The following is a 19,148-nucleotide window of genomic DNA, read 5'->3' on the forward strand; positions in this document are numbered from 1 at the left end:
GTGAAACATGCACGTAGGTTTCTGCACATTACCAACGGCATAAAGAATTAACTAGTAAAAAGATTTATCCTCATTATTATCAAAGGCTTAGAAGTCCCTACCAGGATAAAGGCCCTTTGAGATTAAATTCCATTCAAACAGAGAATTTACGGGTCATGTAGCCTGCATATCCAATTTCATCAGGAAAGTATCCTAGAGTATATGACTGAGGAAGTAATACTGTAAAAATTATTGTTTAGCCTGCCCTGACTGCTCTACTAGAAATAATGATGCACCACTGATGACACCACTGTCAAAGTTTAAAATATTTAGGTGTCAGTCCCCTAACAAGTGCAAGCAAAGAAAAGGATCTTACTGACTGCAGCTTATACTTGCAGATAAGTATATCATTCAATATATTCATTAATGACTTGGATGAGGGATTAGAGTGCGCTGTCAGCAAGTTCGCTGATGACACAAAACTGGGAGGAGTGGCTGACACACCGGAAGGCTGCGCAGCCATTCAGAGAGACCTGGACAGGCTGGAGAGTTGGGCGGGGAGAAATTTAATGAAATATAACAAGGGCAAGTGTAGAGTCCTGCATCTGGGCAAGAACAACCCCATGTACCAGTACAAGTTGGGGGCAGAGCTGTTGGAGACCAGCGTAGGGGAAAGGGACCTGGGGGTCCTAGTGGACAACAGGATGACCATGAGCCAGCAGTGTGCCCTTGTGGCCAAGAAGGCCAATGGCATCCTGGGGTGTATTAGAAGGGGTGTGGTTAGCAGGTCACAAGAGGTTCTCCTCCCCCTCTACTCTGCCCTGCTGAGGCCGCATCTGGAGTATTGTGTCCAGTTCTGGGCCCCTCAGTTCAAGAAGGACAGGGAACTGCTAGAGAGAGTCCAGCGCAGAGACACAAAGATGATTAAGGGGGTGGAACATCTCCCTTATGAGGAGAGGCTGAGGGAGCTGGGTCTCTTTAGCTTAGAGAAGAGGAGACTGAGGGGTGACCTCATTAATGTTTATAAATATGTAAAGGGCAAGTGTCAAGAGGATGGAGCCAGGCTCTTCTCAGTGACATCCCTTGACAGGACAAGGGGCAATGGGTGCAAGCTGGAGCACAGGAGGTTCCACTTAAATTTGAGGAAAAACTTCTTTACTGTAAGGGTGACTGAACACTGGAACAGGCTGCCCAGAGAGGTTGTGGAGTCTCCTTCTCTGGAGACATTCAAAACCCGCCTGGACGCATTCCTGTGTGATATGGTCTAGGCAATCCTGCCCCGGCAGGGGGATTGGACTAGATGATCTTTCGAGGTCCCTTCCAATCCCTAACATTCTGTGATTCTGTGATTCTGTGATAAGTCAAAAAAAAAAAAGTGAGAACATAATTTGAAGTATTTTCTCAGCTTGGTCAGATGATTGTGAAAAGCCTCTCAGGTGTTTATGGATGGCTGCCAAGTAAAAATCAAACTAATAAACAAACAATCCTCCCCCAAACTAATTCTACCTCCTGCTCCCAAACCACAGACACCATATCGATCTTTCACTAACAAAAACCATGACTGTCTGAAGCATACAGAGTCACAATAAGGCATGGTCTTTATCTCCACAGATAATTGTGGATTTTTTTCAAGATTATTCCTCGAGTGGCAGACTTTCCTAATTTAGGAAAATGAACTGAAGCCCAGTGAAGCCAGCAGAAAAGCTCATACTGGCTTCAGCCATTTGGATCAGGGTGGTAAAGTACAAGCTTTTAATGGAGGCTCCTAATTCTTCTCCTTTGTTTCCAGTAAGGGACAAATTTTCATCTTAGTGAAGCCTATGTAAATCCCCAATTCACTGGCATTGCTTAGGATCTGTGCTGGCAAAAATGAAATTGGAACCTATTGCCCCTAACTTGTAGTCTCTCTTTTCCATTATGTTAAAACCCAGTCTCCTTCACGCCTTGATTCTTGATATAATGGCAAGGCTGTCATCTGCTCCCTTCCATTGGAGGGACTCTGCTGTCAGAATTAGCATTGAAAAGTAATTTTTAGAAGCGTCAGTAAGTATCTGCAAGTGAGGTTTCAGATAGCATCATTTCAGATTTCTGGTGCTGAAAGGTTTCAAGTATCACATTTTATCTGTGTAGCCAAGTCCTTTGTCACAGATACTCTCCACGATTCTAAATCAAGATATATGACTTGATTTATTATGAAATATATGCATTTTCTTCATTTGGAAATTTCTACTATATCCAGAAATTCTGAATTTTTATAGCTGCATCTTGGATAAAATAATGAACAAATTTGCCAAGGCAGAATATAACTGATTGTGCTTGGGTTGCTAGGTAATGATATAATATAGTGTAACTCGACCTGCTGGTGCAGAACACAATCAGTATGCATGCTCTAGCTGGTGGAAAACACAAAATAAACTGCTTAGATTATTTAGTGAGAACCTAATTTGCTTAGCACAACATATGGCTTGCAAATGAAAAGTATGAACTTTAAAAATTCACATAAAAATAAAGCTAAGGCTGAGATTAAAAAGTAAGAAAGAACACCTCCTAAGCAAAAAGCAACGGAAGTTATATAACAGTTCCAACCCTGTACACCCAGAGAGCTAACCCTGAATTTCCCAGCACCGCTGGTGTCAGTGTATCCATGACAAAGAATGGCTATCAGAGTCTCTGACAGGGCAAGGACAGTCCTGTTACTCAGAACATTAAATTTCCTCCACACTATGCCTAGACATCCCTCTACACAGCATATCTTACATTCGTATTGCCTTCTCCTGTCTGCTTCCAAAGCTGTTTACCATCACGTCTATACACAGAAAGCATTGGTGAAACCCAACCAGCAAAGCAGCCCCTCGGCTCTGCTGCGCAGGCTTGTTCTGTACACTGGGGTGGCACCATGGATGACTCCTGCCTGTGTGGGGTGGGAAAGAGCCTTCTGCAGACTGGCTTTGGCACTCCTGGGAACACTGAAGTTCATAGAAACCAAGAAATCAAGGCAAAGCTCAAATCAAAAGATGAGTTTGAAAGACAAGAGGTGAAGATTAATGTGATAGTACAGGATAACATCATAACAGACTCATAGAATAATTTTGGTTGGAAAAGACCTTTAAGATCATCAAGTCCAACTGTTAACCTAGCACTGATGATGACGTGGTTTATCATTGTCATCATCGTCATCTGTTAAGTTTTAGGATTCTGATGGCCTTTGGTTTTCAAAGCAGGAGATAATTTAATTGTGCTTAAGAAGGTGAAATAAGAACAGATAGTTAAGAAAGTTTTAAATATCAAAATTGTATAAAATATATCAATATGGTGAGAATGTAAAAAAAACACTGAAGATATGGAGTTGTACACTTAAATGCTACGGCAGTGGCCAATATTCAGCCACAAAAGAGGCCAGACACATTTCCCCATCCACTGGAATATTTGGAATCAATTATTGACTACAGAAGAACTAAAAAGAGAGCTTTTATTTGAGGGATGCAGATAATTTTAAAAATTATACACTACAATCTAGTCACCTATCCCAAATTGAAAGTCATAAATCATTACATTTTAATACAATAACACCTTGAACAATTATCATCCTGAATTACACGTATATCACCAGAGTTGTGCCAAGTTAACATGCTGTATTTCTAGCTTCCATGGGCCTGGGAATTGCTCAGTGTGCTACAAAGATATCTGCATATGGGATAAGAATACAAATGCAACTGTTTATAATGTCATGATGTTGCAAATCTGTATTATAAAAAAATGAAACACTAACGAATCAAAACACTTCAAACGTAATCTTCTCCTCAGCCTGGCCTCAGAGGCTCTAAAGCCCAGTTAAACTAATTTCCTGCATTTTCCATGGATTTCATAGATTTACCACTCTATGTGCAATAAACCTGTCTGGTGATAAAAGTAGCAGCACAGGGAAAAAATCATATCTGTTTCTTGAAAGCCTCATCCAATTATGTTCTGCAAGGGGCACTAAACCACTCAGTTGATCCTAATTCAATATAAAACCATTTGCTTCCCAGTGAAGTGGGGCTGTGCCCACTGACCACTGTAGCAATAAGCAGAAGGAGCTGCATATCTGAAGGAGATGTACAGCTGGGCTGGGAATGAAACAGCTTTTTAGAAGCTAGAAAACAAGCAGCTGTACACAGTCTTAGGAGGGGAATTAATTTAGATCATTTAATGTTAACATATTAGACTTCATTATTGAGTGCAAGTTGCACATTTCACAGTTCTACTTCCTCATATGAAATAATACTTGATAGTAAATCAGAAAGAAAAGGAGGAGGTGGTCTGACTAAGGGTAAAACCAAGGTAACTAAAGAAGTAACCAGATAACGAAGTGGGCTTTTAAATCTAGATGATCTCTGAATACAGAATCATAGAATCGTTTTGGTTGGAAAGGATCTTTACGATCATCAAGTCCAACTGTTAACCTAACACTGCCAAGTCCACCACTAAACCATATCCCTAAGCACCACATCTACACATCTTTTAAATACCTCCAGGGATGGTGACTCCACCACTTCCCTGGGCAGCCTCTTCCAATACTTGATAACCCTTCCGGTGAATAAATTTTTCCTAATATCCAAGCTGAACCTCCCCTGGCTCAACTTGAGGCCATTTCCTCTTGTCCTACCACTTGTTACTTGGGAAAGAGACCAACACCCACCTTGCTACAACCTCCTTTCAGGTAGTTGTAGAGAGCGATAAGGTCTCCTCGTAGCCTCCTTTTCTCCAGACTAATCAACACCAGTTCCCTCAGCCACTCCTCATAAGACTTGTTCTACAGACCCTTCAACAGCTTCATTGCCCTTCTTTGAACTCGCTTCAGCACCTCGATGTCTTTCGCGTAGTGAGGGGCCCCAAGCTGAACACAGTATTCGAGGTGTGGCCTCACCAGTGCTGAGTACAGGGGGACGATCACTTCCCTAGTCCTGCTGGCCACACTATTTCTGATACATATAGCCTCTCTTTTCAAATCTCAACTGCAACATAAGTTTGAAGGGTATGAAAGGAGACACTGACAGCTCGGGAATTTGATCGTACATTTCAGGAAAAGGCCTTTCCACAAAGTCCTGACAAAGGTCTTCTCCTTATCAGCACTTCAGCTGGGAAGAACAATGGAGAGACACGAGATATATGGATTGCAGGATGAGTACAAACCACAAAGGAAGAGCAATGATGAAAAATGTAAATAGTCTTTCTATTTATGGGGTAACAGGCTTCCTGGAGAAATGGAGAGACAAGAGCATTGCACCAGGTGCTGGAGGGACCTTTCATGCTTCGTGAGTTAAAGGGACTATCTCAGGAAGGATGAAATCCAACCAGATGAGGTGCAGAGAAGGGCTTTCTCTGATTAGTGAACTAGGGGCTGAGAGAAGATATGACTGCTCTCCATTGATGTACCAGTGGAGTAAAATGCTAAGGAGACAGGGGCATTCTTCATGCTAAGGGATACTCTTGGCAGAAAGACGAGTGGATCAAAACCAGCCACAAGTAAATTTATGCTGGAAATAAGAAGGTTTGTAACTGTTGGAGTAGTGATGTTCTGAAACAGTCTCCCAAGGAGAGCAGTGGAGGTGAAAAAGCTAAATAGGTTGAAGTAAGAGTTTGATAAGAGTTTACGAAGAAGACTACATGATACAGTTAAACATAGGAGAATGAGATTTTCAGTTTTCTAATCAGATGATTAAGGGGCAGAGGGGATCATCAGCTACTTCAGAGGTGGAACTCAACCAGTTTATCAGGACAGATGATGAGACCTTGCTTTCCACCAGAAAACCTTCCAGTTCTGAGCCTTCTCTCCTTGAGCACTTTTTCAGTACAGGTCTTAAAGAGATGCCAAGGTGCCACTGTGGTCGAGAGCTGACATGCTCTTACTGTAGAAAGACAGGGAGTCAATGAGGTTGAAAATTCTGCCTTCCTGGCTCTGCTAATGTACCCAGCAATTAGACACAGGGAAGAACTGAAACCTTTTATGCACCTTCTGCCTTTCCAGTGCCTGAAGTTTAAGGTTTGCATTTGCAAAATCACCTTTTTTGTTAGGTTTGAGCAATGCTGAGCACAAAGCTGTCCAACCCCTGCTGCCTTTTGAGTCTCTCCCTCTAACAGAGTTTGATTTTGATAGAACAACACCACCACCGTTTTCAATTTTGTGTTGGTCTCTGAAGCTGTGAACTTTCACTGTCTCATTCAGATTCACTCAGGTACCAATAGTATCACAAAATCTGATTTGAGTTGGTTAGTTACTCAGAATTTTAAGGCTTTCATTTACCTAACACTTCTCTGGGCCACCATTTTAGCTATCAAGCAACCTCCCTCTTATGAATAAATGATGGTAGAAAGCAATCGCCTCCAGCACCCTGATGCTACTTTCATATGATGGACACTGGGGAGGAAAACTTGTGAATAATGAAGCGCAGTTCCTTGTAATTAGAGCCTGTACAACACAATGTTTTAAATATTAGAGGACCTGAGAGGTAAAAGTTTAACTTCAACACAAATTTGCTGCACATTTTGACATTTACACTAACAGGCAAGCCATTGGTTTGGCTGACAAGAAAGGTGTAGTTCATGGACAATTACGAATTATAAATTCAGAATCAGCATGAATGAAAAAAACCTTGTTCCCAGGCAAAAAAAATCTATGGGGCTTCTGGAAGAGTCTTTCCCTACATGCTGCCACTCTGGGTCTAGTCACAGCAGTTGAAAGTTACCTCTGATAAGTAAAATGAAATTAGTGATACAGTTGCTGATGAACAGGCACTCAAATCTTAAAACTCATAACAACAAGGCCAAATGAGCTCTCTTTAAAAACTGGAAAACATAAATTAACATTGGTTTTGGTGTGGGAAGCCTGAAGTATAAAAAAATCTGCACTTTTACTGTGTAGATCTAACAAAGCTTGGAGGCTTTGTTTGTTTCATTATTCTGCATTGATGTTTCTTCAGGCATACTGCTATTACCCCAATACATCTCTCATTTCCACATACCTTGTAGTGGAAGAGGAATAATCCACAGAAGAGGCTGTACAGGTCAGCCGTGAGTAGGGAGAGGTTGACGGCTGTAGCACTAGTTTTCTTCATGACCACTGGCATAAAGCTGTAGAGGCCAAACATACAGGCGCTAAAGCCAACATACAACAAGCCTGTGGAAGAGAAACGAGAATCAAAGTGACCTTTCACAGCCTGCAGAAATGACTTGTGTTGGGAGGGAGAAGGCTGTTTTTTTAGAAAAGAATGAATAATGCTTTTTCAAAGAAACATGGATTCAAATTATTAAGATACACACATATATATAGAGAGAGAGACGAAGAACATAATTCTAAATATATAAGAAAACCAGTGAAAACCATATCAGCAGTGGACACGAGGTCCTTTCTCTGTGGTCTACATAATAGCAGTGCTGTTTTAAATCAGTGTCTTATACTACTAGTGAATACCTCATGTCCAACATAAATTTGGATGAAATGATGCATTCGGACACATAAAATGTAGTCTCTTAAGGAGCTGAATGAGTTCAGCTGAGTTGGATGGAGTACACAATATTTTCTGGGAATGGACTCAAAAGATGAACGCAGAAGTATTTGCAGAGGAGTTAATGAGCCAATGGATGAATGCATGAGGACAGCACTCAAGTGACAGAGGTCCTAGTCCTGTTTTGCCACCAAACCTGACAAATCATTTCAGTTTTGCACGTTTTTTCCTCTACCCCTTTTTGTCTGCCTTCCTTAATAAAGCTTTCCAGAGCTGAAACTCTTTCTTGCTACATGTTTAGAGAATGCCTCACACAAATTAGATTGTTAGACACTAATATAATAAAAATACATTACCGTAAAAATCTAATTTCATTTCAAAACCTAAACAACTTACTGGGAAAGAATTCATTGCTCCAGTTATTACTTGATAAATCCCAAGGCAAATTAATCAATATGAAGTTAAAAAAACAGCAAACACTTCACTCATCTGCTCTCATGCAAATGATATTTCTTAGGCTGCCATACGCTGCAGAATTCCCAGCTGATATGTGCACAAGCCTAAATTTAGACTCATGCCAGCTCTTCAGAGCATGTTGTTATAGACTAAAAGCTGCAGAAAATCTGATTGCCAAAGTCCTGAAAGAGATTATAAAGGGGGGAAAAAAAGCCCATATGATTTGTATCTGCTTGTGGATTCACTTAGTTAAAAACTCTTTAGAAAAGCTAACTAAAAGACAAAATCAGCCATGATAGTTTGAGTCCTTTAGAAGCATCTGAACTGAAGTGTACATTCATCTGAAACAAATACAGCAGTCACAAAATGTCAGTGTCCATATATCAATTGTTACGGCATGATACTGAATTTGAATTTGTATTCAGAATATGGATAATCATGGTAAGAACTGCTTTAACTAACAGGTAACAAATTTTTAAGGTGTGCATTGTACACAAGGAACAATGGAATCAGTCTTAGGTCATGCTTGAAAGAGTTGCTTTATGCAAACCCTGCAACTATTCTGTAGTAGGCAAATGATTGCATCAAATGGAGCGTAGTTTTGATCAATGAGAAATTGTTTGCATACGTGAGCATTACGTCAGCTTTTCTTACAGGGTTAAATCAAGAACAGGTCAGGCACAAAAGCCATTCTGGACCCAAAGTGAGCATTCTCAAAGTACAGTCCGCAAATCACCAGCTGGGCCACCAAGCCCCTGCTAGTCAGACTGGATTTAATACACATATTCAAGTGCTTTGCTGGGTTATGCTCTCAACTAACTGTATAATTTTATGGTGCTGCCTTGGTGTTCAGATTCTTTGGCAGCCAACTACATGCACTTCACAGGCTGTATTTCCAAAGGGCATCTCAGCTCCAGTGGAAAATTGCTTAAACTGTAGCTGTCTTACCAGAGGTGAATATAAAGTGGCATTTCATTTACATCTTAAAAATACATGTAATACCCACCAGCTGGACGGCATTTAGTGGTGACAATAAGCAAACGGGAAATAATATGATACGATTTTCAGATATTGCTTCTTAGAGGGCCAGTTTTCAGACTAAAAAGTCAAAGGCTTGGAGCATCAGCTTCCTTGGGTACACCTGCAGTGTAAATGGCAGCCTTGAGAATCGCCAGGAGTGCTGCAGTCCCAGGTGCTGGAACCTGTGCTTAAACAGGCACTGAGTCAGCAGCACCAATTGCCTGTAGCAGGCACTGGAAGGAAGCACCATGCTAACTTAGGAGGTGCTTTTGTAATGATCTGCTCATCAGCTGGTCTGTGTTAAACCCCAAGAAGCTCATCATTCATAACTGCTTTCAGATGTGCTGGAATTGTCCTGAACTGAAGGCTTAATGCGCATGAAGGCAGCTGTGGGTGGGGTTCATCACACCTAACTCTGGACACACACTGAGGGCTGGTGGTCAGTGAAGAGACTGGGAAATTTTAGGGTGTAGATTATCCAGTCTCTTTTAGACACCATCTTTAGTATAGTACGATTTGTGTCATGCCTGTTTATTGTTGCTGATGATAAAGGGAGTCTATTTATCTAAATCAGATGTCCACATCACAGGTATCTAAAGTTGGTGGAAGGAATCCCATCTTGTCTGTCAGCCTCCACTCTAATGAGTAAGGTCACCAGTTTTGCTTGGCTGGGTGTGAATGCCTCATAAGTGTCTGAACTGGGCACTTAGGATCACAGGATCCTGGGGTGATTCAGGCCAGAAGGGAGCTCAGAGGCCTCTAGTTCAAACCCTGCTCAAACCAGGCTCACCTGTGAGATCAGACCAAGTTGTTCAGGATTTTGCCCAGCCTAGTCTTGGAAACTCTCAGGATGAAGACTACAACCTGGGCAACCTGCTCCACTGTCCTCAGTGTGAAGATTTTCCTTTTATCCAGTCTGAATCTCTCATTTTAGCTTCTGCCTGTTGTCTCTCATCCTCCTGCCATGCACCACTGTGAAGACCTTGGCTCTGTCCATTTGATAACCTCCTCGTAGGTAACTCCTCGAAGCCTCCTCTTCCGCAGGCTGAACAAGCCCCAGTCCCTCAGTATTTCCCCACTTCTCTTAAGACTAGGCATCTTCACACAGATGGGCAGGATCTGCCCCCAGGGACTGCTCTACAGTAGCCCAAGTATCACCAAGACTAACATGCCTTGGGAACTTCTGTTTTAGTTCCTGAGCATGCTGGTTGAATGTTGCATGTTTTAGCCTCTGCATTTTTACTCCAAAAGCTATAGTTTCTTTGGGATGAAATGCAATAAGTTATGATTTTTCATACTGTCTGCTTGGAATAAAGATCATGCAGAAATATCCAAACCCCTGTAACAGAGGACACTTCCTTGGAGATTCAAACTGGCTTTTCTCTTAAATAAAACTGATGTTAGTTTATTTGTTATTATTTCATCTATCACTCTACAAAACATATCATGGTCTCATACGAAACCACTCAGTCAGAACAGCATATTCATCCTCCTTTCAGTCAGGTTGTCAGCAAGTATTAATACTTAAACCTTCAAGGATTCAAACAGAGATACGCTGATTTATACTAAGTGTGAAGATGATGCTATGTATCAGGGGAATTTTCAAAATCAAAACCAGGAGAGCCACAGCCTGTTTTAAACAGGGTAGACATAACAGATTAGTTTTAGATCTTTATATTCAAAAATCGTTTGCATTTTACATCAGTTGAAAGGTAGCTCATCCATTCTTAACCGCACAATTGTGGCAGATGGCAACAGACCACCTTGAGTTATTTATTAGGTTGCCTACTGTGATTTTATCACTACCATTCAGAAGGCTGATGATTTAACTCCGCTGAACTGCGGGTTTGAGTCTGTTGCAGTGGATAATTATTGAGGACAAGGCTGTGAACACCCTGAAATAGATTTGTCAGTCACTACTTGACAACCTTGTATCACTGCCAATGCAATGGAAAGTGCACCAAGTGCAGTGGAAGCCACGGAAGAACACCAAGCTACACATAATTGTCACTATTTGATCCGTGTTCAACTACACCGCATTTCCAATTATTGCTCTAAGAAAACAAGTACGTATCTATGATGCTTTTGCTGAGATGATCTCCTCCTTATGAAGTTCAAGGACTCTTCAGAATTAGTGACCAACTTTCAATGACATTTTAATAGCATCACAGACCAAGACTTTATTTTAATAGCACATTTCACTGACATTGAGTTACAACAGAACTCCCATGGAAGTATATATGACATTTACACGGATAGTAGATTAATTCACTATGACCACTGCTAGTTCCATCAGTACCAGATTAATTATGTCCCTGAGCTCCTTATCATGAAGTATAAACAAACACTGATGCAATTAGGCTAATTATCTCAGATTAAAGAAGGTCAATACACTTATGGTACGCAGTTGAGTGTGTTTCTCCATGGATACTTTAAGTTGATTTGTCACTTAGTTTTAAAGCTCAACCACCAAATCTCCAAGACTTCTGGGTGCAGTGTTTTGTGGAACATGCACTGTTTTATTGAGGTTTATGGTGATGAGAGGAAATTGTGAACTAAGTTTAAAGAAAACAACAGTGTATTCCGTAACTTGTATCTCCTGTCTTCAGGGATTCCCCACATAATCAGTTGCCTTTGCACATTTCTGAGCTGTCATTTTGATGTTCATTCTGAAACTAGGTAACAAGCTATTGCCAATGGATTGCAAAAGCTTGAATCCCTTACTAAGTATATCAGCTCTATACTATCAGTACTTTCTTATTTCTTCTGTTGTCATAAATAGTAACAGAGTGATTATAGGACTCTCCTAAATGTTGATATGATTTTAAAGCAAATAATTTGTTGGACTAATTAGACGGGAGTCTTAGATCATAAACTCAGGTTCCAAACTGAAGCGGGAAAATACAACCCACTGCAAAGCAGAACACCATAAGAGCTTCATTGTGCACGATGCTACCTAAATTTGTCTAAAAGGCACATCTGCTATATTCCACCAAGACTACTTGAAAAGCAATTAACTATTTGCACACAGAAATGTTCCCATTGGAAATGAGTTTATGAAGCTATAATATGCACTGCAAGTACTTTTCTTTTTTTGTTAGCTTCCATTTTCTTTCTTTGGCATTCACTGAAAAGGTTTGGCTCTTAATGACTACCTCATTTATTTGTCCCAGGGTTGCACTGAATCTTAGAACTGGAACCCTATTATTGTTTTACTTCATGGCTGTCTGAATAATGATCTTATGGCATTCATATGCTTAACCTAATGGTGCGAGGAAGGCATAATACGGCAATGGGAGGACAGATGATTTAAGAAATGTTATGAGGCATACAGTTCAACCTTTGGCAGTAACTGGCAGAAAAGTCACAAACATTGGCTCCCATGAAACTTAGTGCCTGCTTCCCCAAACATTGGTTGTCTCCATGCCTCCTTCAGCAACTATCTTCAATGAGGTAAAGTATTTTCTTACCTATTTGCCAATCCCAGGGAACTTTCAACAGCTCTTTGTGTTCCATGATTGCACTATAAGAGAAGAGAAGGCAAAATTTGATGGAAGAGAACAGAAGTTAAATTACTTCCACTCATTCAATTCAAATGCTGGACAAAACAACATGAATAACCTTATAACAAAAAAATCTCTGTAGGAACCAAATGCAATCAGACTTTGCTAATCCACTCTGGCATTATCCTTGTGCCTGTGTATTTGAAAGATCTTCAGGGCAGTAATCGGACGTGATAGCATACAATTTCCACTGGTTTCTTTCCAACTCTCTATATACCTGCCCAAAGTGCCCATCCCTCCGTATGTTCAATCCTCTTGTACTCTTCTGACTTAATATTCTGAAAGCTTTTGAACTTTAATGATTAATAATGTATCTATCTGTCTGAGTTATTCACTCTTTAGAGCGGCTCTGCCATGTCAAATAAACAGATATCACAGGCTGGCTTTGGGGAGAACACTGTGATTTGTTACACACTGAGAGAGATCAAATAGCCACAGCAATGAAAGTCAGAAAACAAAGCAAAGGATAGGCCAAGCCACAAAAGTCCACTTTCAAAATCTTGTAAGTCTTGCATTGTACATTAACATCAAAATCCTAGATCCAGAAAATTCTAAGGCGGCAACAAGTCAGCTCTTCCCAATCCAGTCAAATAGATCCTTGGAGATTAGGTATCTCATGAGCTAGGTCTTTACTCAGCTGACTGGTTTCTCTGATCTGTGATTTCCAGATAACTCCTGCTGTGCAGAACTCTGCATGTTAGTCTGGACACTATTTCAAACAAGTATAAAACATAGAAATACACAGACTGAATAAGAAAGTACCTAGTATAAAAGGTGGTATGTGGAAGACCAAGTAAAACTGCAGGAACTCGGTGCCTTCCAGATTAATCTGGTCTAGAGAGTTGCACCCTGGAAATTCTAATTTGCTTGCTGCTGATTAATACTGTGTACAACATAATAAGATTATATTGCCTGCAAAATAACTAAATTATAAGTGTCTTTGCATGCATAAGGCATATGTCTCTCTTATCAGCAACTCATGAAGAATATCATGAACACAAACTGCAATGTCTCTTGTTCTGGCAAACAAATTTTGATATAACTTAAATGTAGGAACATTGCTTTCATACTACTGGCTATCTGATACAAAAGAAGTATAAAACAATATGCTATGATCTGTGATTCATTATGATATGTGAAACAAAGAGGGGTAAGACCAACTTTGCCAGAAGTTGCCATTTAGTGATGCCAGATTTGATGAAGATTTGGAACCACAATGATCTTTGAAAGGTTGTGGTGATTGAAGGAGGTCCCTGATGACTGAAAAGAGGCAAATGCAACATCCAGTTTCAGAAAGAGCAAAATCTATAGCCTGGCCAGCCTTACACTAACCTAGCTGTTTACAGGAAAAGAAGATGATGTGACTGGGAAGAGGCAGCACAGACTTCTCAAGACCAATCCATACCTGACCACACTGACTGCCTTCTATGATGAGATGACTGTCTCAGTAAATAAAGGAGAAGGAATGGATGAGAGAGGATGAGGTGTAACCTACCTTGACTTTAATAAAGCTTCCAACATGATTTCCTGAAAGATCTTTAGAGACTGAAGAGGTATGGACTGGATGGGTGGGCTACCCACAATGTAGTCTGAAGAAAATGGCCAAGAGAAACCTCGTGAAGTTCAAGAAAAGCAAATATGAACTCTTGCACCTAGGGTGGAATAACCCTATGCAACAGTAAAGGCTGGGAGCTGACTGGATAGAAAGCTGCTTTTTAGAAATAAACCTTGGAGTCCTGGTGGACATTAAGCTGAACATGAGTCAGCAATGTGTCCTTGGAGCAGAGAAGGCCAACAGCATCCTGGCTGTGTTAGTAAGAGTCTGGCCAGCAAGTTGAAGGACATGATTTGTGAGACAGCAGCTGGAGTATTGTACCCAATTCTGGGCTGCCCAGAATAAGACAGATATTGACAAATTGGAAGGAGTACAGTGGAGCTCTGTCACAACGGTCAGGCAGCTGGAGCATATGATGTAAGAGGAGATGCTGAAACAGCAGGGTTTGTTCAGTGTGAAGAAGAGAAGGCTAAGCCAGGGGAAGGAGGATGGGACAATAAATCCACTGCCTTAACTATCTAATGGGTAGTTACAGAAAAGATAGAGTCAGACTTTTCTTGGAGGTGCACAACAAAAGGATGAATGACAATGGACACAAGTTGCAATATGGGAAACTCTGATTACATATAAGGAAAAAAATACTGGACAAACACTAGAATAGGTTGCCCAGCAGGACTGGTATTTCAATTCTTGGAAACATTAAGAGTCAATTGTACAAGTTCCTGAGCAACCTGAAGTAACTTTGAAGTTAGCTTTGAGTAGAAGCTTGAACCAGATGACCTTAAGGGGTCCGTTACAAAGTAGGTTATTCTATGATTATGTGATTCCATCAGACAGCATTATTTCCATTTTCTGGGTAGTTGCTATATCCCCAACTCTTGTCAAATAATTTCATCTCTTGTTTTGATACACAGTTCCTCCCTGCTTTAATCACATTCAATCCACTAAACTTCTCTTTCCACCATGCCCCTGTAGCAAGCCAACTCTTTCCTTTACTTCACTGTTTGCCCTGACACCTTAGCCCTTCTTTTGCTGTGCAACAGGCACTATCTCGATTTATTTTACGCTACAGTCTAATATTAAGCACTCTCGCTAAACTGTTCGAGGAAACAACAGCCTATTTCTTGAAAGTCCTCTTGGAGACACAGCCCTGTACTAGTGCTGAAGTATGAAATAACATGAGTCACACACACTTATGTAGATATTTGTAAATACACATGGAATAAAAGGCAAATATCACAGCATTTTGTTACTATATTATTTTGAGATCAGTGCATGTCAATGAAGGGGACATTCACTTGTGGGTACTCTTTTGTCTTTCCTACATTCAGCATAGTCCTACACAGTTTTCGGTATTTTCCCTTCTTCAGAATGTTACTGCTGCCTGGAAATCCTAAGAACATGAGACTTACAGCTCCAGTGGTATTAGCACCTGTGTTCCCCATCCTCAATCGCTTTGCAGACGCCAACTAAACTTTGATCAGTGCTGTGTCTAGCGTGCTGGGAAATGGCCCTATTTCTGAGACATTCCTTCCCCAGACTACTTCAATTTATAGGACCTAAAGGTCCTACATTGCACCAAAGTGGCCAGTAGTGTTTCAAAGAAAGAGTCTGCAATTGTAAAATGGGAAGCTGGCTTCTCTTTGAAATAATTGGTATATTTAGTTAGATTAAACCTCTGTGAACACCTAACTATGTGATGTCTGCTCTTCACTACAGGTAAAGGTAAGAAGATGCTGAATTGCTTCATGGAACCAAGTAGCAGAAACATTATTGGCCTCTTCCGATCTGCAAGTTTTTGCCACCTTGTTAAAAAAGTACATATTTGAGCTAAGTGTGGTCGAGTTTCCACAAAGTTCCACAAAAGCACTAGCAGCAAAAAGCTGCAGAGGCCAGCGGAGAAGAACCTGCTGGCGAGAGCTTTTGGGCCAAAGGTTGACTACAAAAACCTTAGGGCTTTCAGCAAAGAAATGGTTTCCTATTGTTTCCTTCCAGTTGTGTCCTCTGTATACAAAGATGCCTTGTTCCAGCACCAGCTTCTTCTCCCCAGCAAAACAACTCACAGACTCTGAATTGTGACTAACTGCTTGGGTTAAGAGGGGGTAATGGCAATATAATTAAATTCAGGAATACAAGACATGTACATGACAGTTTACACACACAGAGCAAGACAAGGGCACTGCTTTGATGCCCTGAGAATCAGTTAGTACCTACTTATCATGAACACTGTAGGTAACAAAAATGCTTTAGCCAAAGATACTAGGCACGTTTATGTGCTCTTGAATTCTATATTTTTAAAAAAGGAGCTGCTTGTGTGGCAGCCAGTTAATATAAATCATTTTAAGTCACGTGTTCAGATCCCACATAAATATAATAATATTTCTGGCTAAAGAAATAGAACTAATTAAGTGGGAATTGATGGGTCATTGTTTTGATCAGCCTCTGTTCTTAGAAGCTGAGTAGCTCAGATGTGTAGGGAAGTAACTTGGTTTTGACTAATAATCAAAAGTTATTCTGTGTGACAAGCAGCATAAAATACGGCCATCTTGCATGGTCACTTGTACTACACTTTCATCATTCACAGTATTACAACACTGGAAGCTACCTTCCAACTCTTAGACTTACAGGTGAGATGCTCATCAGGTACATGCGGATATAGATAGGACTCAGTAGTTCCTGAAATCCATGCAACAATCACCTGAGTACTAAATATTTTGAACTGAAAAGGCCAGTTTCTTAAATGCTTTTTCATTATTTCTGCCATATCATAATGTAGTTATACAGAACGAGCCAGTCAGTAAAATACCTTCTGACTGGATGTATTTTCTACCTGTTTAGAAATCTAAGTGTATTTTTAAAAGTATGAAACAGAACCAGAGAGAGTCGTAGATTTTGTAATTCACAGATTGGACCAACACGTGAAGTATCCACTTGTCTTCCAGCAACAAGATGGTAGGATGTGTCTTCTACTCCTCCCTCCCCACTTGACTACTCAAGGACACCAGTCCTTGAATTAGAGTACTTAGGTACAAATTTGTATTATTCAAATCCACCAATCTGAAATACAAAAACCAATGGAAATTACAGAATTAGAGGACACCTACTCTCCACAGGAAATAGGTACCTTCGAACAGAGGGTTAGAGTACCTCAATAGGGGCCACAGACGCACTTATTTGAATGACCTTGAGGCTCAAACCTGCTCACTTACAGCTGAATTCCACTGAAGAAGGAGCCAAAGAGTCCAATCATGCCCAGGAATTCCACTCGACTCAGATTTCGGACAATATACTCCTCACAAACGTTTGAGATGCCGTATAGTGTTGCTCCGCCCAGTACTAAGAGATCCCCTATCAGTTTATTTTCACCTAGGAATAAACAGGGGAAAAATCAGAATGTCTCAAAACAACCATCGTTCGTCTAGAACCATTGCAAGTTCTGCCCTAGAGATTTCAGTCCTCAGTCACCAAGTAGCCCATATCTGGGGTAATAAGATGAACGCAAATATTTTGTCATTTTAACAATTTTTCATTCAATATCCCAGGAAAATCTAGCAGAGGCGAAGGGAGAGCATATCCTTGCTGTAGATAAGAGAATATGAAAGAATCTGAAAAATGTGTAAAAAAAATATAGCAACCAAGTGGCACTCTTCAGTGACTAATCCTTTTTATTTTATTATTATTATTACTTTTTTTTTTCAGATAGAATGTGACTCAGCTATATAGAGCAGTTTTCATCTCATCTTGAAACCTAACCAGTCTAAAACATGTCCAGTATATATAGATGTGAAACCAACTGGAAAATTCCATGTACCTGTGAAATGAGTGAAGAAATCATTACAACCCCGATATTGACCTCATTCTCACATGAAGCTGTTTGACAAGAAAGAGAGGAGGAAGGACGGGGTGTAGAGGCAGGGTGATGATAAAGACAGATTTTTAAGAGGTTCAATTAACACAGCAGTACCTAATGCATGCAATGAACACCAAGATGTATTTTCAGTACCTCCAGGTATATATAACTACTAAAACATTGTATTATCAAAGATTGAAATATTTTTAAGTCTTGGAGGCTTTTATTATTGGGGGGGTGGGGAAGGCTGCAGGAAGATTTGATCAAGACCAAGTTCCAGCTTGAAAACTGAGGCCTTGGATTTGCAAACTGATGCATACAATTACCTCTGCACATATGACTTGTTAAATGATTTCTACAAGAGCTACGGCTCCACAAAGTTGTCAGACATTGCTGCAGAACCATATTCCGAAAGGCTGGATATAATGGAATTTCCTTTGAAAAGGCTGAGTAGAAATGCTGAAGTACTATACTGTATTTTTTTTTAAAGAAACCTTGTTTTCTTTTAAAATACATCTTGATTTATTTTTTGAGTTCCTGCATTTTTAAGTTTTATTGTTATTGATTTGTAAAATACACTCTGCAGTAAATAAAAATGGAAGCCAAACATTCTGATTGGTTCACAATGATCTTGTCAACATTTTTCTTTATGGAGTTCTTTCAAGCCTTCACTTTTCATTCCAAACTACAGTGCTGAAATTTCCAGTGAGAAGAAATTTATGAAAATAAGAATGGTCATAAGAGTATAGACCAAGGGTTCATTTATCCAGTACCCTGTCTCCAACACTGGCTATAAGCACCAGAAAAGTATAAGTTGTTTAGGGACAAATAGGAATGGGGTAAAGTTTAAAATACTCTCAGTAATACTCTCTTAGTCTCCAACATTTTTCAGCTCAGAAGAGATGTGGCTTCTGTGTATTTAGCAAACATTACTAGATTTCTCTTTCACATACTCATGCAGTCTCTCACTGAATTTTTGTTTTGCCTGTACCTTGACTGACAGCATGTTTATATTTCACCATTTATCTTTTTAAGATTTGGTACTTACTTTCCTTTTAGCCTTCTTTCGCAATCAGCCATGGAAGATGCCCTTAATTTAAAATAAGCATCAGCACTTTACAAAACCTCTTCATATCCCTAATGCATTTGATGTTCCACAGTGGCTCCAATCATCCCTCACTGAGCTCACTCATTTGGTATTTATTACAGTTACTCACTGACACTTCGGGGAAGCACTGCTG

General features: G+C 40.2%; 1 protein-coding gene across 1 annotated transcript in view; it reads right to left on the reverse strand.

Annotated features, from left to right (window-relative positions):
* Positions 1–19,148, reverse strand: part of SLC35F1 (solute carrier family 35 member F1) — a 276,349-nt gene that overhangs the window by 19,579 nt on the left and 237,622 nt on the right. Inside the window, exons 5-7 of the mRNA XM_068402179.1 lie at positions 17,267–17,423; positions 12,410–12,462; positions 6,981–7,135 (exon numbers count right to left, since the gene is read on the reverse strand). Coding sequence (XP_068258280.1) covers positions 6,981–7,135; positions 12,410–12,462; positions 17,267–17,423 — 365 coding nt within the window. The remainder of the gene's footprint in view (positions 1–6,980; positions 7,136–12,409; positions 12,463–17,266; positions 17,424–19,148) is intronic.

Source organism: Nyctibius grandis, chromosome 1 (genome assembly GCF_013368605.1).
Source record: "Nyctibius grandis isolate bNycGra1 chromosome 1, bNycGra1.pri, whole genome shotgun sequence".
Taxonomy (NCBI): domain Eukaryota; kingdom Metazoa; phylum Chordata; class Aves; order Nyctibiiformes; family Nyctibiidae; genus Nyctibius; species Nyctibius grandis.